Raw genomic sequence first — 26,102 nt, forward strand, 5'->3', positions numbered from 1 at the left:
AGCATAACCACCACGAGCATCACCGCCAAAAACGAATACTAGCCACCACAAACATCACTGCCAAAAACCACCACGAGCACCACCACAAAAGACCCAGTATCAGCACCACCATAGAAACCACCACAAAACACTACAAACCACCACAACCAAAAAAACAACCTACGAGCTCCTCAACATCATCACCACAAACAAAACTCACTGCCACATAAAAATAAAATAAAAATTAGTCAAAGTAATATGAATTAACTTCCCCTCGCAATATTTTCCAATTGATGGCTAGCGTGCTTAATGGCGGTAACAATAGTGGTTCATGGTGGTGTAATATGAAACCCACCATGAACTAGGTCGAGAACCACCACAAAAAACTAGCAGCACCACTACCACAAACCCCTCCGAAAACCATCATAAACCACCACAAAAACGCAGCAAACTAACACCACCATGAACGCCAACGATGGAGAAAACAACAGAGAAATCGGTGGCCGAGTGATGCGGACGGCCTAAACCAATCATCGCACCACCAACTATTGAATCTACATCACGGCGGATATAGTTTGGATTGAGAGGGAGGAGGGTGATGGTGGAGATCTAGAGAGAGGTCAGAGAGATGTATTTAGAGAGAGAAAAAAAATTAGGGTTCCTTTCTTGCGATAACTTTGATAGTTCGAGCATAACGAATTCTATATTTGATTTGTGACCCTTGTTTCCTATGAAAAATTCATATATTTACATAATAAGAAATAGGCTTAATAGTAGTTTTCGCCTCCTAACTTTCACGAAGTTGCGATTTTGGCCCCCTAAGAAAAAAAAACTATAAAACCGCCCCCTAAGTTTTGCAACTGATAAGTGTTTAAAAGTGATATATTTCATATAGGAGTTTAGGCATTTTAGTGACTTGTTTTGCAAGATTCTCTATGGAAAACTCCAATTATTGTGTAAATATGTCATTTATGCTTTTGAGCCTTATTCTACCCTTTTTGTGCAGGAAAATACAAGCAAGGAGCAAGAAACGTCAAAGTTCAATGTCCTACGCTATTAGCGTGTCCTACGCTATTAGCGTGATGAAGAAATGGCCAAGGTCAGAGAGATACGCCATTAGCGTACCTGGGGCGTAGGTTTTGGAGAACTCTTGAAGAGTACGCTAATAGCGTATTCTGAGCTATTAGCGTACAAGCTCCAGAGAGCTACGCTATTGGCGCACCTGGAGCGTAGCTAGTCAAGAAGAACTACGCTATTGGCGTAATATACGCTATTAGCGTAAATACTCCAGAGAGCTACGCTATTGGCGTGGCTGGAGCGTAGCAGCAGGGCAAGGCCAACGTGGCACTCTCCTATTGGCCAGAAAATAGGCCGCCTTACCACGCTATTAGCGTGAGTTGCGCTATTAGCGCAGGTGTAAAAATGCAGGCCCATTTAAATAGCATTCTTCCCTCTCTCTATTATTATTCACTATTCCATTGAAACATTTTATACATTTCTAGAGAGAGGTTAGAGCTATTTCATAGAGAGAAACACAAAGCAAGTGATTAAGGAGTAGATTCAACCCTAGATTCATTGAGACATCAAGGATCTTGGCATGGAATCTTCATCTTTCCTTCATTCCTTGCATTAGTTTACATGTCTATGTGTAACTATCACCTTCTTTGTAGTATTGAGGTAACTATCAAGCTATTATGTAATCTTTTGATCTTTTAATATATAAGGTTCTAGCTTAATGATTCAATATTGTTGTTATTCTTGCTTTTAATGCTTTCAAAGAGATTCAAGATGATTTGGACACAAACCCTTGAATCTAGAACTAGAATAACAATCTATCTTATGTTATATCACTCTTGACAAGTTTGTAAACCTTTGATAATTACTTTTAATCAAGCTTTTAATGCTTTCGGATACTTAATCAGGCTGGACACGGTCGATTAAGTCATCCGATCGACTTTGTTATCGTTTAAGGAATTTGGACACGAATGTTTAAACGCTAACTTGGAAATAACGATATCGCTTTGGACACGAAGGATATTGTAGAAATGATTGTAATAATATTGGTTATAAAGCTAGAGTCTGTTAATCGATCGAGAGATTGCTGCTGTTATGCTTGCTCGTTATCTTATACCGCAAGCGAAATAGTTCGATCCCCTCTCGTTTTTACTTTAGTGTCAAATATGGATATAGTGTTACAAACAAACAAATTATATCCAAACCCTTAATGTGAACGATTGCGTAAATGCTTATGATCAAACGTAACTCCCTGTGGAAACGATCCTATATATACTCACGTGTACATAGTTATATGACGTGTAGGAAAAATCTTACATCAAAATGGCGCCGTTGCCGGGGAGTAGCGTATTTTTATATTATAAGTATGGAAACAATTTTGTCATGTTAAGTCAATTTTGCACAAAATTCTTTCATGCATATACTTATACACACATATCATTCATTATTTTTATGCTAACCACTTGGTATAGTCTTGGTGAACTTTGTTTATGCGAGGTACCGTTGCTCACGAAGACCTACAATTTGATCCAGAGATTGAGAAAACTGCTAGGTTACTTAGAAAGCAAGCAAAGGAAGCTAAGAGATTAGCCAGGCTGGCTCAGCCGGAATCTTTACTTTTTATTCCTTCTCCGTCAGGTTCGGTGCATACTATTTCACTTGGTGATTCTTCACATTCTTCACCACATTCATCTCCGAAGAGTGAACCAGAAGTAGTCATGGCTCAAGAAAATGATAATGATGCTCTACCTATGTGGATTAGTCCGAGGAGGCTAGCTAATCTTGGCAATCGTAATGCCAAATCAATTGAGCTGAAGTCGGGGTTGATAAACTTGATAACTCGTAACCAGTTTACCGGTATGGATCATGAGGATCCATATAAACATCTTACCAACTTCTATGTTACTGCCGGTACACTTGGTATGAAGGAAGATGAGGAAGAGGGTGTGTTTGTGCAATTGTTTCCTCATTCTTTGATCGGGAAGGCTAAGGAGTGGTATCTTGATCAACCAACTTCTTTGATGGAAAATTGGGGTGAGCTAGAGAAAGCATTTCAAGAAAGGTTCTTTCCGGAGGATAGGCATCTTGAGGCTAAAACTTCAATTACAACTTTTGCTCAAGGCCAAAGTGAGACTCTTTGTGAAGCTTGGGAGCGCTATAAATCATTGCTAAGGAATTGTCCAAAGCATGGTTTTGATAGCCAAATGCAACTATATCTTTTATTGCTTTGAAAAACCCAGCTGAAGCTGTCAAAATCATTAACCAAATGGCTCTCAACACAAGAAAATCCTCTCACAACCGGAATCCTAATCAAAGGAAAGTCGGTATTCTGGAACTAGAAGCAAATGATGCGGTCTTAGCTCAAAATAAGCTCCTCACTCAACAAATAGAAGCTATGCAAAAGGAGATGAGAGCTATGCCTAAACAAATTCTTGAATCTCTCAAGCAAGAAGGAGGAACCGCTCAAGTCAATACTTGTGGACTTTGTACGGGGGATCATCCAACCGGCTATTGTCCCGAACCCGGTTCTTTTGAAGAGGAAGAGGTCAACTATGTGGGAAACCAACAAAGGCCTAACCAACCACAACAAGCCGGAACCTCACAACAAAATCCGGGTACTTCCAACTTCCAAGGAAGGTATCCGGCCAACCAAAACCAACAAAGACCTTGGAGAACACCGTACAACAATAACTACCAATATCCTCAATCAAATTTCTACCAACAACCTTTTCCCCAATTCCAACAACCCTTCAATAATCAATACCAATTCCCACCACCAAATAACCCCCAACAACCTAACAATTCCCAAAGCACCGAGGAGGTCTTGAAACAATTCATGCAAGTGTCCATGGCTAACCAGAAAAACACCGACGCGTCGATCAAAGGCCTTGAGACACAAGTTGGTCAGTTAGCACAACAAATGGCTCAAGGTCCTCCGCAATTGGGAGCTTTCACCGCTAACACTCAACCAAATCCTAAGGAGCACCACAAGGCATAACAGTCAAAAGCTATAGCTACAAGGAGTGGGAGAGTAGTAGGTATAGGGGTAGGTGATGATATTGTTGTTGAAGAGAAGGATGATGAAGTTGTCAATGAGGAGGATAAAGAGAAGTTCGAGGAGGATAGTGTAGAGATAGAGGAGGAAGTGTATATAAAGAATAAAGAAGCATTAGTTGAAAAAGAAAAAAATCAAAAAAGAGATCTTGAGGTACAAGTGGAGATGGAGAGGAAGAATAAAGATGTGGGGGAAGATAAAGGGAAGAAACAAGTAGTTGAGAAGCAAGTGGTGGCTCAACGCTTACCATACCCACATGCTCCATCGAAGAAAGACAAAGAGCGGCAATACGCAAGGTTTCTTGAACTCTTCAAGAAGTTGCAAATTGATATACCATTCTCAGAAGCCTTGGAGCAAATGCCGGTCTATGCGAAGTTCATGAAAGATATCCTTTCCAAGAAAAGAAGAATCAACGATGAAGAGACGATCCAAATCGATGCCAATTGTAGTGCTATTATTCAAAGAACAATGCCAAAGAAAGAGCAAGATCCGGGAAGAGTCACTCTACCGGTAGCTATTGGCACAACACATGTGGGTAAAGCACTACTTGATCTTGGATCAAGCATCAATCTCATGCCTTTGTCCGTTGCCAAAAGAGTTGGTGACCTTTGTATAAAGCGGACTAGGATGATGTTGCAATTGGCCGACAAATCCTTTGCAAAACCATTAGGTATGGCCGAAGATGTTCTTGTAAAAGTGGACAAATTTATTTTTCCGGCTGATTTTGTGGTTATGGATGTCGAAGAAGATGAGGATGTGCCTATCTTAATGGGAAGGAATTTCATGCAAACGGCTCGGATGATGATTGATCTTGATGATAATATCATGAAGGTCAAGGTAAATGATGAAGAGGTTACCTTCAACATCCGAGAAGCTTTGAAGTACTCGAAAGACAAGGGTGCGTGTTTCAAAATGGATGCAACCGAAGAAGTCATCTTGACTACTCGGAAGCAAATGCACAATAGAACACCCTTTGAGAGTGCTTTGGTGGACGCACTCAATGCTATTGATGAAGACGAAGCAAGTGCCATTGAAGAGTGTTTGAAGGAGCTAGATTCCTTGAAGGAGGTTCTTCCTAATCAAGCCATACTTGAAGATTTGAAAGAAGAATCCAAGGAAGAAGCCAAAGTTGATGACACCAAGGTAGAATTAAAAATTTTACCATCTAATTTGAAGTATGTTTTTCTTGAGAAAGATGGTACAAAACCGGTGATCATTAGTAGCTCCTTGTCCATCGATGAAGAAACAAAGTTGGTCGAGGTTCTCAAGGCCAACAAAGAAGCAATAGGGTGGAAGTTATCCGACTTGAAAGGGATAAGTCCATCTTATTGTATGCACAAGATTATGATGGAAGAAAACTTCAAGCCGGTAGCACAACCGCAACGCCGCTTGAATCCAAACATGAAAGAGGTGGTGCGAAAGGAAGTAGTGAAGTTGCTTGAAGCCGACATGATCTATCCTATCTCGGATAGTGCTTGGGTAAGCCCGGTTCAAGTAGTTCCTAAGAAAGGAGGAATGACGGTGATCACTAATGATAAAGATGAGTTGATCCCAACTAGAACCGTCACCGGATGGAGGATGTGTATAGATTATAGAAGACTCAATCAAGCAACAAGGAAGGATCACTTTCCCTTGCCCTTCATGGATCAAATGCTTGAAAGACTCTCCGGTCAATCCTTTTATTGCTTCCTAGATGGTTACTCCGGTTACAATCAAATCGCCATGAATCCAGATGATCACGAGAAGACGGCTTTCACTTGCCCCTTTGGTATTTTTGCTTATCGAAGAATGCCATTTGGCTTGTGTAATGCACCCGCAACTTTTCAACGGTGTGTTCAAGCAATCTTCTCCAAACTTATTGGAAAATGCATGGAGGTGTTCATGGATGATTTCTCGGTTTTCGGTTCATCATTTGATACGTGTTTGAAGAGCTTGGATACCGTGCTGAAGCGGTGTATTGAAACTAGCTTGGTGCTCAATTGGGAGAAATGTCACTTCATGGTTACCGAGGGTATTGTCCTTGGTCATAAGATTTCTGCTAAGGGTATTGAGGTAGACCAAGCAAAGGTCGATGTCATAGGAAAGCTTCCTCCACCGGTAAATGTCAAAGGTGTGCGGAGTTTTCTTGGTCATGCCGGTTTCTACCGGAAGTTCATCAAAGACTTCTCAAAGATTGCAAAGCCTATGAGCAACTTGCTCATCAAAGATAAGTCTTTTGTTTTTGATAATGAATGTCTTGATGCATTTGAATCTTTAAAAGAAAAGTTGACCACCGCACCAATAATCATTGCTCCTAATTGGGATTTAAATTTTGAATTAATGTGTGATGCAAGTGATTATGCTGTTGGTGCGGTCTTGGGTCAACGTAAGGATAAAATTTTTCATGCTATTCACTATGCAAGTAAGGTTTTAAATGAGGCACAAATCAATTATGCCACAACTGAAAAAGAGTTACTTGCAATAGTTTATGCAATGGAGAAATTTCGTTCTTACTTTGTAGGTTCCAAAATTGTTGTTTATACTGACCATGCAGCTATCAAGTATCTCCTTACTAAGTCCGACTCAAAGCCAAGGCTCATCCGTTGGATGTTGTTGCTTCAAGAGTTTGACTTGGAGATCAAGGATAAGAAAGGCACGGAGAATCTTGTAGCTGATCACCTTTCAAGGTTGACAAACAATGAGGTAACCAAGAATGAACCGGAGGTTCGTGAAGAATTTCCAGATGAACGGTTGCTAGCTATCAATGTGAGACCGTGGTTTGCCGACATGGTGAACTACAAAGCAACCGGGTTCATTCCGGAAGATTTTGAATGGCAACAACGCAAGAAGTTCCTTCATGATGCTAACCACTTTGTGTGGGATGAGCCTTATTTGTTCAAAATTGGAGCGGACAATCTCTTGCGTAGGTGTGTGGATGATGAAGAGGCAAAGAAGATCCTATGGCAATGTCATAATTCGCCCTATGGAGGTCACTTCAACGAGGAGAGAACAGCCGCAAAGGTACTTCAATCCGGGTTCTATTGGCCAACTCTTTTCAAAGATGCCAATTTACATTGCAAGTATTGTGATGAATGCCAAAGAACCGGATCAATGTCAAAAAGAAATGAGATGCCTCTACAACTCATCCTTGAAGTGGAAGTGTTTGATTGTTGGGGTATAGATTTTGTTGGCCCTTTTCCTTCATCATATTCAAATGAGTACATCTTGGTAGCTGCTGATTATGTTTCAAAGTGGGTGGAAGCCGTAGCATCGCCTAAAGCCGATAGCAAGACGGTAGTGAAGTTCCTAAAAAAGAATATTTTCACCCGGTTTGGTACACCAAGAGTTCTCATTAGTGATGGAGGGTCACACTTTTGCAACACACAACTTGCCAAGGCCCTAGATCATTATGGAGTCAAGCACAAAGTAGCATCACCGTATCATCCACAAACGAATGGACAAGCTGAAGTTTCTAACCGGGAGGTCAAACGCATACTTGAGAAGACGGTCTCTACATCTCGGAAGGATTGGTCGGCTAAACTTGATGAAGCTTTGTGGGCATATAGGACTGCATACAAGTCTCCTATAGGCCTCACTCCTTTCCAAATGGTCTATGGCAAATCTTGTCACTTACCGGTCGAGCTCGAACATAAAGCCTTTTGGGCGTTGAAGTTCCTAAACTTTGATCAAGAGAAGGCCGGTGAAAGAAGAAAAGTTCAAATGCATGAGCTTGAAGAATTGCGAAATCAAGCTTATGAATCTTCAAAGCTCTACAAAGAAAGGACCAAGAAGTATCATGACAAGAAGATCATTCTGAGACAATTCATGCTGGGACAAATGGTATTACTTTTCAATTCAAGACTGAGGTTGTTTCCGGGCAAATTGAAGTCTAAGTGGTCCGGACCTTTCATGGTTAAAGAGGTCAAACCGTATGGAGCTGTTGAACTTGAGGACCCAGTCACCAAAGCCAACTGGACTGTTAATGGGCAAAGGCTTAAGCCCTACTTCGGTGGTGAAATTGATCGGTGTTTGACGACGATTTCACTAATCGAGCCATGATTTCTTCAAAATGCGTCAAGCTAAGGACGTAAAACAAGCTCTTGCTGGGAGGCACACCCAGTTTTGTAAGTATTTTTATGTTTATTGCATATAGTAGTAGTACATATACATTTACAAGCAGAAATGAAAGACTTTGAAAAACTGATCCTGAAGCCTCACGCCAATAGCGAAATTTGTGCTATTAGCGTGAGAGCTCCAGAGAGCCACGCTATTAGCGTGAGTTTGGCGTGAGGGAAAAATTTTTGTGGGCCCAAGGGGAGTAACTCCCCTTAACTGCCCACAACCCACTCCCCTTATTCCTTTTACGGTTTCATTCTTCCCTTTTTCACTCTCACACACAAAAACTTCTCTCACTCACACACTAACCCTAAAAATCAAAACCCTTTTCTTTTGGGTTGATTGGTTCCAAGCATTCATCTTTGCATCATTCATTCTATTGCTTGCATTCAATCACTGCACTAACAGGTTTGATTCTCTTTCCTTTCCTTGTCTTGAATTGAAAAATACATGTTTTGACATGATTAGCAATGGTTAGGGTTAGGGTTAGAATTTTGATTTGTGAATAGAGATTGTTCTTCATTGATAATAGTTGGAAAAGGAACAATAATCATAACCCACATGCAACAAACATTCATCTTTTGATTTTGACCCATTTTGTAAATTTGAAAAATAAGGGTTTTGAATGATTTGTGTACCAATGTTGTGATTCTGATTCCTTTTCATGATTCTATTGTGTTTTAGAGACATAGGATGAAACCTAGGGTTGAAATTTGCTGGTTGGTGTTGTGAAATTGCAGGAACAAAGATTTTGAAAATTTGAAAATTGCAGGTACGAAGAACTACGCTAATAGCGAAATATACGCTAATAGCGCAACTTTTCCAGAAAAATTTCGCTAATAGCGTACCCTACGCTAATAGCGAAAGTTTCCCAGAAAAATTTCGCTATTAGCGTGGATGGCGCTAATAGCGTAGATCTTCATACTTGCCCAGATTTTCAAAATTTTTGATGATTTTAAATAACCAATTCTACTTTGTGCTAATATTTTCTATGCAATATGTTGGTGTTTCCTGGTTTTGTTGCAGATGGCACCGAAAAATGTTGAAAAAACTACCGGGACCAAACGTCCAAGAGGCAAAGGTGCCTCTACCTCTGCTGCGCCTGCAATCTCAAACCGTTTCCCCACCCCTGCCCACTCTGCCAGGTTTAAGAAGATGGCACAGTACAAAACCTGGCACGAGAAAACCTTTGACATTCACCCTAGTGGTGAGCATGCTGATATGCTCCACATTTTCACTGGTCGCAAATGGACCAAACTCCTTGTGCCCGCAACTGAGATTAACACCGACCTAATTAGGGAGTTCTATTGTAATGCTGTCCCTGATGCCTCACCCGCTACCTTTGCTGAGACTTTCTCTTGGACTTCTTATGTCCGAGGAAAGCAAATCCCATTTGATAGGGATGCAATCAATGATTTCCTTGAAAATGCCCTAAACCTTGAGCCATCTGAGGACCCCACAATGCCCACCTTGTGTACCTATGCTAAGAGAAACGCTCAAGGCAATTGGAAATTTCAGCAAATTGAGCGTGATATCATGAACACGGGTAGGTGCTTTGTAAAGAATGACAAGGGAGAAATTAGGCATGCACTTACCAAGGAGATGACCGCTACTGCCCGCTTAGTTTTCCAATTCCTTGTCCACAATGCCCTTCCTAGAGCCCATACATCTGATGCCCCAAAAGCCGTTCTACCACTCATCTGGTGCATATTGAAAGAAGTGCCTGTTGATATTGCTCGCATCATAGCCAATGAGATGAAGGCTGTGGCTTTGAAAGTTGCCACGGGTGCTAAGAAGGTGGCATTGTTCTACCCGGGTTTGATTATGGGATTGCTTAAGGCTTATGGAGTGCCCATTTCTGGACCCTATGATGAAGATATTGAAGGGGCCATTACTGACACTCATATTCGCACCTGGGAGAAATCAGAGCAGAGGGCAGCCCAATACCATTTCTCTGATGATGAAGGTGGCCCATCTGAGGGTGCTGGTTCTTTTGACTTTTCAGGTTTGCAGACCTTTATGCTGGAGCAGCAGATGCATAACCAGTACGTGAGGGACCAGAACAGCTTCTTAATGGATCAGAATGAGGCAATTTGGAGGAGCAACATGGGCATACACCAGGACCTTTACAATGCTCACATGCATCCGGGAAATGCTGAGTACCCGGTTATGACTCCTGAGCAGTACCAGGCTTATGTTCATTGGCCTGAGGGCAGGCCAAGTCCTTATGTGGGGGTGGCTGATGCTGTTGATGATGAGGCGACACCTGATGATGCTGGAGTTGTGGGTGATGATGATGTGTACCAGGATCTTGATATGGATGATGCTGGAGAGGATGATCAGTGATCTGGGTTTTTAGTGATGTTTTTTCTTTCTGCTTTCTAACTCTATGTTTTTATTTCATGTTGGAACAGTTGTTTATTTGGTTGTATTTTGTACTCTTCAAGCACTGTGGTTTTAGTGCTTGATTTGTTACTTTGTTACTTTATATTTGGTTTAATAACTTAGCTTTTTGGTTTAATAATTTATGCTTTGGATGAAATTTTTGTTTACATCTTGCTTGTGTCTCTCAAAAGAAAATTGCTCATGAACAATAAATTTTAAAGTGCTCCATGGAGCCATGTTTGAGCAAAAGCAGGTGAGTGATAATGATATTACTTGTGATAAAGCGTAAGGCCAAGGTATTGGTTTCCTGTTATTCTAGGTTTTTAATAAGAATTTGAAACTTGTACTTTGCACAAAATATATATCATGTAAGTCTTTTCGTAAACATAAATATCTTTGAACCACTTAGTACTTAACCTAAGTGTGAGGTAGCTTCAATCTGTTGTATATATGCTGGAGACCGATAATCATCGTCTAACTTGTTTTAGTTATGTTAAATCTGATAATTATTTTGAATTGTTTGAAAGCATGGAAAGGATCAAGGCACTTTTTGAATTGAGAGTAACCTACTTGACCACATAAAGCCTACCTGTGAGAAAAGCGAGTATCCGATACCCCAATCTGAGCCAAATGAATCAAGTCCTCAAACATGAACTGTCAATATTCATAAGCACAATGCTTGTTGAATTTGCCTGAAATTTTTCAAAAATCCAGTTCATGGTTGAATCTTATAGGACTTTGATAATTTTACTTTGTTGAACCCTTAACCTTTTTGTACTTTGTCCCTTGCCTTAGGATAGGGGAACATTCAATTAGAGTTTTGTTGTATTCAAGTTGGGGAGGAAAAGGAGGCATTATATGTTAAGTTATGGTGAAGTTGTAAAATAACCTGACAACATTGAATTAAAGAAAAAATTGTACATTTGAAAAAGAAAAGAAAAAGAAAGAGAAAAATCAAAAAGAGAATAAGTTGTCAAGGTTATAAGTTTGATTGTTAATCACCAAAGGTTTTAATTCTTGGTAGGGAAGTATATGGATTTCAAGTTGTGATACAAAAAAAAATGTTCCTCTTTGATAGGCTTTCTGATCAATTGTCCCACATATGACATTTCTTTTGTAGCCCGGCCAAGTTATAACCCTTGCAAGACCTTTTGATCCATGCTTTTATGCTTTTTGAGACGATATTTGGATGGACACCTAACTTAAATAGGATGTTAGCATGATTGTTGGATGTGTGTTCATTACCTCATTCATTGTTATCATTATATCGCATTTACTTTCAAAGAAGTGTGTTAGGTGTGGTTCATAGATAGATATGTTTATGTTTTGAAGTTTATGATGTATAGTTTGTGCTTAGGACATTTTTCGCATTCTTAGTTTGAACCTAGAGTAGCGGAGGACTTCATGCTTGTCCACGCGATCATATTTGAATCACCATTTGTTTATTTTTGTTTTGAATAGTTTGACACCATGTTGAAAACCTTGTCCAAAGCCTTGTTAGTTTCCTTTTCAATTGATTTGTTTGAGGACAAACAAAAAGCCAAGTTGGGGAGAGTTTGATAAGTGTTTAAAAGTGATATATTTCATATAGGAGTTTAGGCATTTTAGTGACTTGTTTTGCAAGATTCTCTATGGAAAACTCCAATTATTGTGTAAATATGTCATTTATGCTTTTGAGCCTTATTCTACCCTTTTTGTGCAGGAAAATACAAGCAAGGAGCAAGAAACGTCAAAGTTCAATGTCCTACGCTATTAGCGTGTCCTACGCTATTAGCGTGATGAAGAAATGGCCAAGGTCAGAGAGATACGCCATTAGCGTACCTGGGGCGTAGGTTTTGGAGAACTCTTGAAGAGTACGCTAATAGCGTATTCTGAGCTATTAGCGTACAAGCTCCAGAGAGCTACGCTATTGGCGCACCTGGAGCGTAGCTAGTCAAGAAGAACTACGCTATTGGCGTAATATACGCTATTAGCGTAAATACTCCAGAGAGCTACGCTATTGGCGTGGCTGGAGCGTAGCAGCAGGGCAAGGCCAACGTGGCACTCTCCTATTGGCCAGAAAATAGGCCGCCTTACCACGCTATTAGCGTGAGTTGCGCTATTAGCGCAGGTGTAAAAATGCAGGCCCATTTAAATAGCATTCTTCCCTCTCTCTATTATTATTCACTATTCCATTGAAACATTTTATACATTTCTAGAGAGAGGTTAGAGCTATTTCATAGAGAGAAACACAAAGCAAGTGATTAAGGAGTAGATTCAACCCTAGATTCATTGAGACATCAAGGATCTTGGCATGGAATCTTCATCTTTCCTTCATTCCTTGCATTAGTTTACATGTCTATGTGTAACTATCACCTTCTTTGTAGTATTGAGGTAACTATCAAGCTATTATGTAATCTTTTGATCTTTTAATATATAAGGTTCTAGCTTAATGATTCAATATTGTTGTTATTCTTGCTTTTAATGCTTTCAAAGAGATTCAAGATGATTTGGACACAAACCCTTGAATCTAGAACTAGAATAACAATCTATCTTATGTTATATCACTCTTGACAAGTTTGTAAACCTTTGATAATTACTTTTAATCAAGCTTTTAATGCTTTCGGATACTTAATCAGGCTGGACACGGTCGATTAAGTCATCCGATCGACTTTGTTATCGTTTAAGGAATTTGGACACGAATGTTTAAACGCTAACTTGGAAATAACGATATCGCTTTGGACACGAAGGATATTGTAGAAATGATTGTAATAATATTGGTTATAAAGCTAGAGTCTGTTAATCGATCGAGAGATTGCTGCTGTTATGCTTGCTCGTTATCTTATACCGCAAGCGAAATAGTTCGATCCCCTCTCGTTTTTACTTTAGTGTCAAATATGGATATAGTGTTACAAACAAACAAATTATATCCAAACCCTTAATGTGAACGATTGCGTAAATGCTTATGATCAAACGTAACTCCCTGTGGAAACGATCCTATATATACTCACGTGTACATAGTTATATGACGTGTAGGAAAAATCTTACATCAGCAACTGTAGTAGTTTTGGCCACCCAAGGCCAAAAAAATAATAATAATAACACGTGGCACCTCACTTAGGGTGTCACGTCAGCGTAGACTGAGTCAAAATTGGCCTTGGGGGCCAAAACTACCACAGGTGCAAAACATGTAATTTTGTAGTTTTTTTTTCTTAGGGGCCAAAATCGCAACGTTGGAAAAGTTAGGGCGCTAAAACTGCTATTAAGCCTAAGAAATAACTAAATCAAACGGTCCTAAACTGCAAGTCTTCGACAAATCTATCATGCCTCCACGTGTCTTCAACCTTTAACCTTGCCTCTTCATAAACAATTGAATCTTCTCTGTTGAAAGCTAGATGATTTCGAATATGGAAAGACTCTTTACAATCTGGCGAATGCACTCATTTATAGACAAAGAAAAAAACTGATGTTTTAGGTTCGACTAAAAAAAAAATCAGTAGAAAAACCAACATAAAAAACACATGCTAACAAATTGCGCCCAAAAAATGTAATCTTCGACCAAATCTTAGATGAAAGAGAAGAGTGATATTTTTTAAAACCTTTCCATATTTCCAATAAAATATGGCGCCACTTTAGTTTTTTTGGACAAAAACTAAATGATATTCATTCATTCAAATTGATAGAATACATTGGAATCAAGATCGCTAAAAACGTAAAGGGTGAATATGCGAACAAACTCACAACACCTAAGTTAATAGCATACAACAGAAAAATGCCCACAAATAATATGATAAAATCTAAATCACGAGAACACCCATGCTTCCAGATCTGCAACGTTGACGTCCAAATCATTGATTTAATCTGTGATTGACTGAAGCTGATCTTTTAAATTGAACCATACGAACACCGCAACAAGACGCATAATCAAACAACACCGTACAAGACGATAAACAACACAATGTCGCACTCAGACGACGAAATCACAAAAAAAAACACAAAAGAAAACCTGGATATATGTGGAAATCACTTATTTAGATAGAAAGAAAGGGAAAAAAATATGCAGAGGGGTGATTCTAGGTCAAAAAATGACCTAAAACCACCCCTCTTCGTGAATGAAAGAGAAAGAAAACTTAGAGAGAATTTGAAGTTTCTCTCAGTAGAAAAATAGGGCCGGCGAAAAACTTCAAGGCGCCACTTTAGTTGTTAGTTGCTTATGACAGTACTATGTCATACCATATTTTTAGAATCTTTTTAATTAAGTTTCTGGTTTATTTAATCTATTGTTGCATGTTTAACTTCAATGCATGTATTCGGGTTTATATTAAAGAGGATGATATATATATATATATATATATATATATATATATATATATATATATATATATATATATATATATATATTACCGAAGCAAAATTAATTATTATCATTAATCAACCAATGTTTAATACAAGAAGGATAAGAATCAAAAATACGGTGACTAGCCCAAGAACAGGTCGCCCTAGCTAAAGTATGAGCAACCATGTTCGCTTGTCTCCTAATAAACTTCACCTCAAAGTTGGAATGTAAAGCAAACTGATAAATAATACTAGAAACAATAGCATAGAATTCTGAATCACCATGACCCTGAGACGATAGAGCATGCACTAGAGTAGATGAGTCGGACTAGAAGACAACCCGGTCCCATCTGTTTGCATCAGCAAAGTGAAGGGCATCGAGTAAGGCTACTGCCTCCCCCTCCAAAACTGTCATATTTGCCCGCTGCCATTTTGTTTGAGCCCGAATAAATTGTCCGCGAGAGTCTCTAACACAACACGCAAAAGTTGTAATATGGTTACGGTCATGGAACACGACATCCACATTGCACTTCAACCACGTCTCGCTCGGTTTCTCCCAAATTAAGTTGTTACCTTGCCCTCTATTATGCCCGTGTTGTAAAATAGGTAGTGAGGGCTGTTTATGAACCTCTTGACATTGTTGCCTTGCATCTAGTGCCATCCTCCCAATGCTCGTTGATGTATGATGAACATCATTCCAAATGACATCATTACGCGCAGCCCAAATTCGCCAAAGAAGTTAAGCCACCTGACCAGCAATGTCTCGGCTTTCTGAGCGACATATATCAAAAACAAAATCTGTAAAACTGCTCATAGTTCCAACTCGCGATTGCCGCACAGTTGAAAGTCCTACCCAATACCAACTTTCACGTGCCACCGTACAACCCACAAAAGCCTGCCAGTCATTCTCAACAGCCGTATCACACCAGGGACAGATCACCTCACATTGTACATTTCGTGATTGTAACCGGACGCTTCGGAACACATCCCCTGCAAATCCTCCATAGCTAATTACGAGCTTTATGAGGGGAATTCACCTTCCAAATTCTTTGCCACTCTCCTTCAACATGAAATCGATCAATATGTAGCAACTCCATCATAGCTAGTTTATAACCAGTCTTGACAGTATACCTCCCGTTACCTTCCATCATCCACGATATTCTATCATTCTGAACTTCCGCAAACAGTGGTGTATCGAGAATAGCTTGCACCATATCATCTGGGAATAAAGATTCAATCTTATCGACAGTGATATATATATATATATATATATATATATATATATATATATATATATATATATATATATGAGAATGACTTTTGCATATGAGAATGATGAGAATGAATTGTAGCCATCAGATTAGAAAGAAAGGGTTGTGATTAAAAAAACTTAAGTGAGTCATGTGGCATGTGATTATTCTCCCACTCATTCACATCTTTCACGTTTCAGTAGTACGTGCCTTAACCCTTCTTCTTCCCCTCACCATTAGCGATCTTTTTCGGCGACCCCAACCCTATCCGGCTCCGACGACCACAACCGTTCTCAACTCCGGCGACCACAACGCTTCCCGGCGTAAAACTCACCGCCTTTGTCAGAATCCGACCACCATGTAAACGTTACAAATCAATTTCAATTGAGTGCTTCGATCTTTCAAAACAACCTCTATTTGTGCTTCAATCTGAACTCCATTAGGGTTGTGAAATTCTGATTTTTTTTTTCATCATGAAGGTTCCATAATTAAAATTAAGAAATCAAACTATGGGTCACAAAACCCTTTTCTGGAATTTTTTTCAACGATTCTCTGTATCTTCCTACATCAGATTCATTTATCTGACTCTTTTGGGTGTTTTACTGTTGCTGGTGCCTAACATAAATTAATGGATGGAAGCTATGTTCATGGATGGAAGCTATGTTCATGTTCCTGTTGTACAAAAACTAATTTTCAAAAAGCAAATCCGATGCACCTTTCTTAAAATTCACCTAAAAAATTGCTAAATAAAAGGAGATTTTCCAACAATCAAAACAAAGAAATATATGTGGAGTTGTAAGGGTGGACGATGGAGGGAGGAAGATCGGCGGAGAGAACTATGTTGTCTTGACAATCAAAACTGAAAAGATGCACTTGGAGAAGAGGAGAGGAAAAACTGGGGTGTACATGACTCACTTAGACACTTTTTAATCTAAGCCATCCATTTTTAATCTAATGATAGGTAATCATTCTCACCATTCTCATATAACCAACACACGTTGGCTCAGTTGGTAAGGAACGAGTCACTTCCCCTCAGAAGGTTGTGTGTTCAATTCCCGCTGCCGATGTGAGAACGGTGTTGGTGGGTAATCTGTAAGTACCTCTGTAAGTGCCCTTTGGGCCGGAGGCCTGCCCTGACCCTGGTAGTTACCGGAGCCGAACCCACCTAAACTTTATCGAAAATTCTCACCATTCTCATATAAAATAGACATTCTCATATGATATGTCTTATACACACACACACACACACACACACACACACACACACACACACACACACACACACACACACACACATATTAGTTATAACTTTGTTAAAAGACACATTCATAAAATGTGTCTTCTAGCAAAACCCATACATATATATATATATATATAGAGAGAGAGAGAGAGAGAGAGAGAGAGAGAGAGAGAGAGAGAGAGAGAGAGAGAGAGAGAGAGAGAGAGAGAGAGAGAGTCAGGATTCGTTGACACCAAATCCCAACCATTTAAATTTTTAATCCAAAAGCTCCGTAATTGTTTCTCAATTAACTCATGTGTGCGTTCTCTATAGAGTTTCTTATACAATCATTAAACGAACAACAATGGAAAAAAGTGTATTCTCACCGATCTCAACTACACAATCATCGATCAGATCCTTTCTTGTGATTTTCATATGTTACATAGCAATCAATTCTACTTAGTTTAATGGGTTTTTTCATTTAACCAGAACCACAACTTTAGATTTTATCTAGGGATAATTACACTCACCTCCCCTGAAGTCTATGAAAACGACACTGACACCCCCTCTAATTTTAAAATTTAGACTAACCTCCCTTAAGTTCTCATAAAATAGACTAACACATCCCTTTCTATGTTAACGGTGTTAATTTTCCGTTAATCTTTTTTTTTTCCTTTCACCCTCAGTTTCATGGACCCATCGTCAAATTGAAAACATAAAGGGATCATTTGCAGAAAGTTTGGGTGCAGTTTTAAGGACGCTGAAATTGGGAGGTACTACTTCAATTGATTCTTGAATTGATCCTTCTGAGCACCACTCCCTAGTTTGGCATGAGCATCAATATTGCCTTGTTGCTCTACTTCAAGCCTCTCGTTTGTCTTCTGAAGCGATTGGTACAAGTAATGCAATATTCACTGTAAGTATTTATAATCATGCTATAAAAAATCGAATTGAATTAATGAAGAAAAATTCAAATTGGAGGAATAATTTGATGATAATACGAAGATGTTGTTGGAATTTTTATTTGATAATTTATTTTAAAGTTAATTATTATAGTAATTATTAATATATCAATTAATTGTGTCTTGACTAAGTCACAAACGTTTTTCACTGACACCCCCTCTTACCAACACACGTTGGCTCAGTTGGTAAGGAACGGGCCACTTCCTTGCAGAAGGTTGTGTGTTCAATTCCCTCTGCCGATGTGAGGGCAGTGTTGGTGGGTGATCTGTAAACTGCCGATGTGAGGGCAGTGTTGGTGGGTGATCTGTAAGTACCTCTATAAGTGCCCTTTGGGCCCGGAGGCGTGCCCTGACCCTGGTGGTGACCGGAGCCGAACCCACCTAAACTTTATGTAACAAAAAAAAAACGTTTTTCTTATTCCTATTTTCATGGCTTTAACCGTTACTTATCTATATTATATAAATTTAAGACCTATTTCAAGTCCCTATATGGAAGTAATTTACTATTCTTTTGATGTTGCCATGTGTCCCTTTCTTTTTTACAAATGCTCTCACCATATTGATCCTCACAAAATGCTCTCACCACATTCATCCTCACAAGTTTCTATTTAATGTTTATGAATAAAAGGAAGTGTTTCAAATTCAAATTCAATTCTAATTCTAATATTTCATATCAAATTAAAAATCAAATATTTTGAATTCAAATAATACAGATTTAAATCAAATAATTTAAATTAAAATATTTAATTTCAGATATTATAATAAAACAAATAATAAATTTTTTAAACAAAAAAAAAATTGAATTGGTATATGATATAACCTTATCATCTCATATGATTCTTTTTAACGAATTCACATTTTAATTAATGAAAACGAACTAACTTATAATATTAAATTCTTAAAAAGAATAACAAATAGTGACTAATTAATTTTTTATACTTCAAAAAAATAAATTTTTTATAAAAGAATATTCCTTTAAAAAAAACTAAAAATAGTTACACATAACCTAAAAAGTTTGTTCCTCTTTTCTTCACTTTGTAACATGTATATGGAAATCAAAATCTGCAATTATTATAAAGATTGTTGAATAAAAAACTTATGTTTCAAAAAAAGAAATTCATATCATTTGCAATAATTTCATTTAATTACTCATTATTAATTATTAATTTATCATTAATAAAAAAAATGTATAATTCATACAAACTAGCCATTCCAAATTGCTCACATCTTTGTTCAAAAATTGTAGAGCTTTTTATACTTTTGTGCAAAACCTACCTCCTTTTTTAATGTCATGCACCTCCTATAATCTTAGAGTTGTATGGTTATATGGGTGGGAGGTATAAAGGCTATTATGAGGGCATTCAACAATATTTTCATATTGCTGGTGGTGAAATTAATTTTGCTAGCATGGAATATCCTCACAAGTTGATGCAGCTGGTGTGTTTTGTTTTAGTGTACATACTATAAATCAATTTCCTATATAGCACTATGTATTATTTGGGTTCAATTTTTTTCTTTAAGTATATGGTTTATAATGACTACTATTTTTCTGTAGTCTTTATAAGGTAAATATCATGTTGTACTATTATGTATAATCAAAGTACAGGTTGTGTTTTGTGTTATTCTTTATGTAGAATACTTTTATATTTTGAAGGAAAAAAAATAGTCTATAACCCTAAAATGTGAAAACTTTAGTTGTGCCTTACTTTTACCGTTTCTGTTGTAGGAAATGTCTGATTATGAGAAAAAAGTGAGAAGAGAGAACATTGTGATAATTTTTTTTTTGTATAAAAATATATAGGGGAAGAGAGAAAAATCAAATAAAGTAAATTGAATCTATTATTTCTTATAAAAGATGTTCTTTCCTTTTCTTCTCTTGCTCGGTTAGATAGAAAGTGATAAAAATGATTTTAAAAATAAAACCATCCGCATCAATGTTCTTTTATTGAATTTAAAAATAAAAAAATAAAAAAACTTTCTTTTTTGGATTATAAGTGATCAAGTATACACATGTTTTCTCTCAAAAAAGTACACACATGTTTTGAATAAGCAATCATCATGTACGATCTTTTTTTAATAATAAATTTCAATAAATTCTTTTTTTTGATAAAGCTAAAATTTATTAGAAAGCCAGGAGAAGCCTGAACCTCATACAAACTAAGAGAGACAACACTAAGAGAGTCTGTTTCCAAACATATATTGGTTAAGTTCATATGCTGGGCTCTTTCCATGGCAAGGAGGCAAGCATGGAATTCCGCTTCCAGTGAGGATGCAAATCCAATGTCGCTGACCATGGCCCCCAAAAAATCAGAATGTGAGTTCCTAATGACAAATCCAATAGCGCCACAAGGATTGGATCCTATGACAGATCCATCACAGTTGAATTTCACAGTGTCCCCAGAAGGTGGTTTCCAGACAATATCATGAGCAGAAGAGAGTCTCTTGCTTCTGAAGGGGATATTAAAAAGTCTAGCAATGTTATAGTCCTGCATAGAAGAGTTACAGCTGACCATACAGAGGTTAAAGCTGAGTTTAACTTCAGCTAACACATGATTGAAAAGAGTTGACATGGATTGCTGCTTGTTGTGGAAATTTCTCTGATTTCTTTCAATCCAGATGATCCAGATGGTGTGTATGATAGCAGTGTTTAAAATTTACTGCACAAACTTACTCTCCACCCCAGTCCTACCCAGAAGAAGCTGCAAGCAACTGCTGCTATCAAGAGTATGAGCAGTTCCTCTACTAAGCCAAGTCCAAAGAGTGGAAGTAACACAACAATCAAAAAAGATATGGTGGGAGGATTCAGCTTGTTGTCTGCAAAAACAACAAATAGACACAATGTAACCGCCTCTCTTCCTGAGATTGTCATCAGTGGGAAGTTTATTGTGTAACAGCCTCCAAACGATAAATGCTCTAAAAGGAGGGATGTGTGTGTTCCAAATAATATTGGCCCATTGAACTGCTTGACCACTGGTCACAAGAGAGCGGTAGGCAAGCTTTTGGGTGAGTTCACCATCAGGGGCAGATGTCCAATGCAATTTATCTGGAATGGCATCAATAGGCAGAATGACCCTATGAATTTGATCAGCAAGCTCATGATCTCTATTAACAATGTAGTCTGGGAGACACCAAATGCCTTCCAAAATACAATCAGAGACTCTCATAGTAAGTAAATCATGTAAGTCAGGAAGGATGTTCCATTTGGATGCTATGGTGTTGTCTAACCACCTATCAGTCCAAAATCTAATGCAGTGACCATCACCCACAGACCAAGTTGTGTGATCAAGGACAAAGTGTATATGTTGCCTCAGACCTGGCCAAACAGAAGAAGTAAAGTAGTTCCTTTTAGGTTTGCCATCCTTAAGGAACCTATGTCTACAGATAGCAGCCCATTGCTCATTAGATGTGAGAAGTTTCCAGGTTAGGAAGAGAAGAGAAGCTTGATTGACAGTACTGGGGTCTTTGATGGATAATCCACCTTCAGCTCTAGGTTTACAGACTTGAGACCAAGCAACAGTGCATAATTTCCTTTGGTCCCAGTTGCCACTCCAAATAAAATTCCTCATACATTTTGCCACTTCATGAAGAAGGCTAGGGGGCCATTTATAGACATGAAAAGAATAGGTAAGCATGCTACTGATGACGGCATTGATGAGTTGCACTCTTCCCATTATGGTTAGTAAGCTACCTTTCCAAGCACTGAGCTTAGTTTGGATTTTGTCAACAATAGGTCTAAGATACAAAGCTTTAGGTTTCCCTATGAATAGAGGGACTCCCAAGTAAGTGAAAGGAATAGTTCCATGGCTGAAACCAGTGATGGAAGTAATAGTTTGAACTCTGGATAAAGAGATGGCACCAGAATAGAACTTGCTTTTGGCAGCATTAACTACTTGACCAGAGTATTGACCATATAGCTCAAAAAGTTTCATTATATGTCTCACATTAGCTAGAGTACCTTTACAGAAGATGAGGACATCATCAGCATATAGGCAATGGCTGGGAATCAAAAGATTTCTAGCAGCAGTAATTTGAGATAATCTTCCTTCCAGGACAAGAGCTTCCAGGCCCCTACAAATCACCTCCTCTGCAATACAAAAGAGAAGAGGAGAAAGAGGATCTCCCTGTCTCACTCCTCTAGAGCAGCTAAAGAAGCCCACAGCTTTACCATTGACATTAATTGAGAGCTTTGCTGAATGTAGAATACCGAGGATCCATTGGCAGAAAAGGTCATTAAAGCCAAAACAGTGAAGCACATGAATGAGGAACTTCCAATTGATTGTGTCAAAAGCTTTCTTGATGTCAATTTTTAAAGCTAAATTGCCTCCAAATGTTTTCTTGTGCAGCAGGTTAACAGCTTCAGAGGCTGTCATAATGCAATCATGGATATGTCTGCCAAGAATGAAGCCCCTTTGATGAACAGAAATGATCTTAGAAGCAATGCCTCCCAATCTATCAGCAATAATCTTGGTGATGATTTTGAACTGAAAATTTGCAAGAGCAATAGGCCTGAAGTTGTCCAATTTGTCAACACTTGGGACCTTAGGAATGAGAATGAGCAGGCTGGAGTTCAAATTAGGCATTATGTAGTTGTGTGTGAAGAAATATTGTGTTGATTTCACCACATCATCACCAACAATTTTCCAGTAGCACTGATAGAAATGTCCAGAGTATCCATCTGGGCCAGGTGCTGCATCACCACTTAAAGCAAAAACAGCTCTCTTGTTTTCATCAGCTAGGGGTAAGGCAGTGAGAAGGTCATTGTCTGCAGGAGTGACCAGTTGAGGAATGAATCTATCAGGTAGATCATTTTCCATATAATCCTCATTGGCAGAAAAAATGTTGGTAAAGTAATTCAAAACATGGTGTTCCACATCTGCAGGGCTAGTCAGCACATTATCACCATCTTTGAGTAAGCTTATGTAGCTTTGGGCATCTCTAATTTTAGCACTTCTATGGAAGAAAGCAGTATTTCTGTCTCCTTCAATAAAGCTAGCATGTTTGTGCTTGTCCTACCAGAAGCTATTGAGCAAATTAAGAGCTTGACTATAGCTAGTCAGACAAGCAACCTCTTCTTGGGATCTTTCAGTGCTATAACCTAATTGATCCATTGCTAGCTGGGCATCCTAGAGTTTCTGGTGAGCCAGAGAGACCCTTTGATAGAAATTTCCCACCTCAGATTTGTTCCACTCCTGCAGTTTAGGCTTTAAGCTTTTTAATTTGAAATGGAGCTTATGCATAGGAGTCCCCTGAACAGGAATATTCCAATGAGCAGTTATAAGGGATTCACATCCTTCAAAAGAAGACCAGGCCTTGAAAAACTTGAATCTTGGAATGATGTTAATAGGTAGCTGTTTGTGCATAGAGAGTAAGAGAGGAAAGTGGTCAGAGTGGCATCTGAGTAAAGTGTTGCAGGTAGTGACAGCCCACTGGTCAAACCAATTTTCATTGCAGATGGCCCTATCCAGTCTTTGTGCAATGAAAGCTCCACCATCTCGTTTGTTGGTCCAAGTGTATTTGACTCCACTGGTGTTTAAATGAATCAAGGAATTCAAATTGGTCCATCCAGAAAAATCAGAACAAGCAACATGCAGAGTAAGTTTCCCACCAAGTTTCTCATGGGCACCAAGAATGGAGTTGAAATCCCCAATGAACAACCAGGGTCCTTGATTGTCAGAAAGCAGCTTTGTGAGGTCCAACCAAAGCTTCCTTCTATTAAGATAGAGTGTAGATGCATAGATAGCAGCAATGTAGGTAGGAACACCATCAACCAGGAAGGTGAAGGCTATGCATTGGGTAGTGTTAAGCAATATAGTAATGTGGTACTGATTGTTCCAGAGACACCATAAAGAGGGGGTGTTATTGTGTTGATTTATGATACTATTGTGCAGATGAAGTTTTTTCCAGTACCATGAGGGTATATCAGTGAATGTAATAAGAGGTTCAGCTAAAAACAGAAAATCAGGTTTGTGTGTCTTAACCAAATGGAAAAGATGAACTTGGGTTTCTAGATTGCCAATACCCCTAATATTCCAAAATATACACTTCATTGTGTAAGGTTGAGGTTATTTTGAGTATTACTGCCAGGCTTAGATCTGGTATAGACAACAACCTTGCTATGTTCAGGAGGATCATGAACCTGAGTATTCAACTTATATGTGGGACTTCTCTGTTTTCTGGGTCTGCCTCTTTTACCCTTCTTCACTGTACTTTGAGAAGAGACCAAGTATTTAGAAGCATCTGGGATTTTAAGAGAGAGTTTGTGAGCTTCTGGGTCAGTTTCAGGATCTAAGGTGCTGTCAGAATCAATATCACCCCACAATTTTCCCAGCAATAAACCATCTTTCAGACAAGCAGCAGATGAATTCTTGGGGCCAACAATATAGATTTCCTTTCTATTTATTTTCCCTAATGTCTCCTCATTTGTAGTAATAGGATAGGGAATAGGCTGCACTGTCAAAGAGTCATCATACACAGGATCCCTAGCCTCACCAAATGACACAGAGGTAGCATTGGGGAATGACAACCTCCCAATATTGCTACTCTGAGCAAGGGAAGAAGGACCTATAATGGGGAATGTCTGCCTCCCATTAGTAGAGTCCAACCAAGGATTGCTTGAGCTTGAAGCAGCAGATTTGGAGTTCCTTTTCCTCAAATTACCAGGATCTTCCAAGTTAGTGCTTTGAGTCAAGTTTTCCTTCCCAAGGGAATTAACCACCACCGTTGGATTTTTATCAATTTGCATATCCATTATAGTGGGCGTATCTTCCTCATCATGTGGTTTAGCCTCCCCTGTAACAAGTTCAGAGCCATTTTCCAGCAGTTCAAATGAATTATATAGAGTGAGCTTCAAATTAGGATTATTGCGCTGATCATGAACCTTGGCATTATCCTCAGTGGATTGATTCTGATTCCTAGTGTTAGGTGCAGAGGAGAGGATCTCAAAATCATGGTACTCAGGAGCAGATAATTCACCTTCTTCATGGTCATCAGCTGAAACAAAAGCAGCCTCCTGAGTGTCAATAGGAGATTTAGCAGGTTTATTACCCTCTGCAACAATTGGTTGAGAATCTGCTGTTCTGACCGAAACATTAGCAACTTTGGTAGCAGGAAGCATAGTATTCTGCTTGTTGGGCACTTCAGATTTTGAGGGAGCAGTCTTGTGCACAACCTTGTGAGTCTTTGTTGTGGCTGGAACATTGATTTCAGCATGCATTTTGGAGCAGTTTTGTATGTTGTGTCCTATGGCTTTGCAGTGGTTATAGAACAAGGGGTATCTCTCATACTGAACCAGTATGGTTAGAGCATGCCCTTCCCTCTCAACAATCACAGATTCAAACATGTTATCATTCATGTCAACATCAATTAAAACTCTGGCAAAGATCCCAAAACGTCGTTACTGTGTTGCTTCATCAATGTTAAGGGGTGTACCCAGTCCTGAGGCAATTTCAAAGAGCTTTTGTTTTCCCCAATATTCTTGGGGCAGTTGCAGAAACCTTACCCAGATTTGTGCATGTGTTTGCGCCTGCGCTTTTGGTGTGAAAGTCCAACGATAAAATCGAATGAACCCAGGTTTCAGGTTGAGAACACCAATTAAAATAAAATAAATGTCAGTATATGCTAATAAATTATGTGCCTGTGATTTGTGAGATATTTTTTTATATCTTAATATATATATATAGTAGATAATTTGTTTTTTCGACTGTTATTTTTATTGTTAATTTTTGCCTCAGTCAATAATTGAATTCGTTCTTGATATCTCTCATTTGAAAGAAATTTAGCGTATCACCTATAGTAACCTGATATTTCTTATTCGAAAGAAATTTAGAGTA

The 26,102-nt window shown here is 38.6% G+C and overlaps 2 protein-coding genes across 2 annotated transcripts; both read right to left on the reverse strand.

Annotated features, from left to right (window-relative positions):
* Positions 1-15,581: 15,581 nt before the first annotated feature.
* Positions 15,582-16,056, reverse strand: LOC146926342 (uncharacterized). Its single transcript, XM_085706892.1, has 2 exons — positions 15,880-16,056; positions 15,582-15,737 (listed from the first exon to the last, which is right to left on the reverse strand). Exons 1-2 carry the CDS (start codon positions 16,054-16,056, stop codon positions 15,582-15,584), a joined length of 333 nt encoding a protein of 110 aa, XP_085563018.1.
* Positions 16,057-18,087: 2,031 nt separating this feature from the next.
* LOC146926343 (uncharacterized) lies at positions 18,088-24,320 on the reverse strand. The gene is made up of 4 exons (XM_085706893.1): positions 23,445-24,320; positions 20,932-23,282; positions 20,421-20,778; positions 18,088-18,192 (listed from the first exon to the last, which is right to left on the reverse strand). Exons 1-4 carry the CDS (start codon positions 24,318-24,320, stop codon positions 18,088-18,090), a joined length of 3,690 nt encoding a protein of 1,229 aa, XP_085563019.1.
* Positions 24,321-26,102: the final 1,782 nt, after the last annotated feature.

Source organism: Medicago sativa, chromosome 4 (genome assembly GCF_051527215.1).
Source record: "Medicago sativa cultivar Bolivia chromosome 4, Bolivia_mono, whole genome shotgun sequence".
In the NCBI taxonomy this organism is placed as follows: Eukaryota; Viridiplantae; Streptophyta; class Magnoliopsida; order Fabales; family Fabaceae; genus Medicago; species Medicago sativa.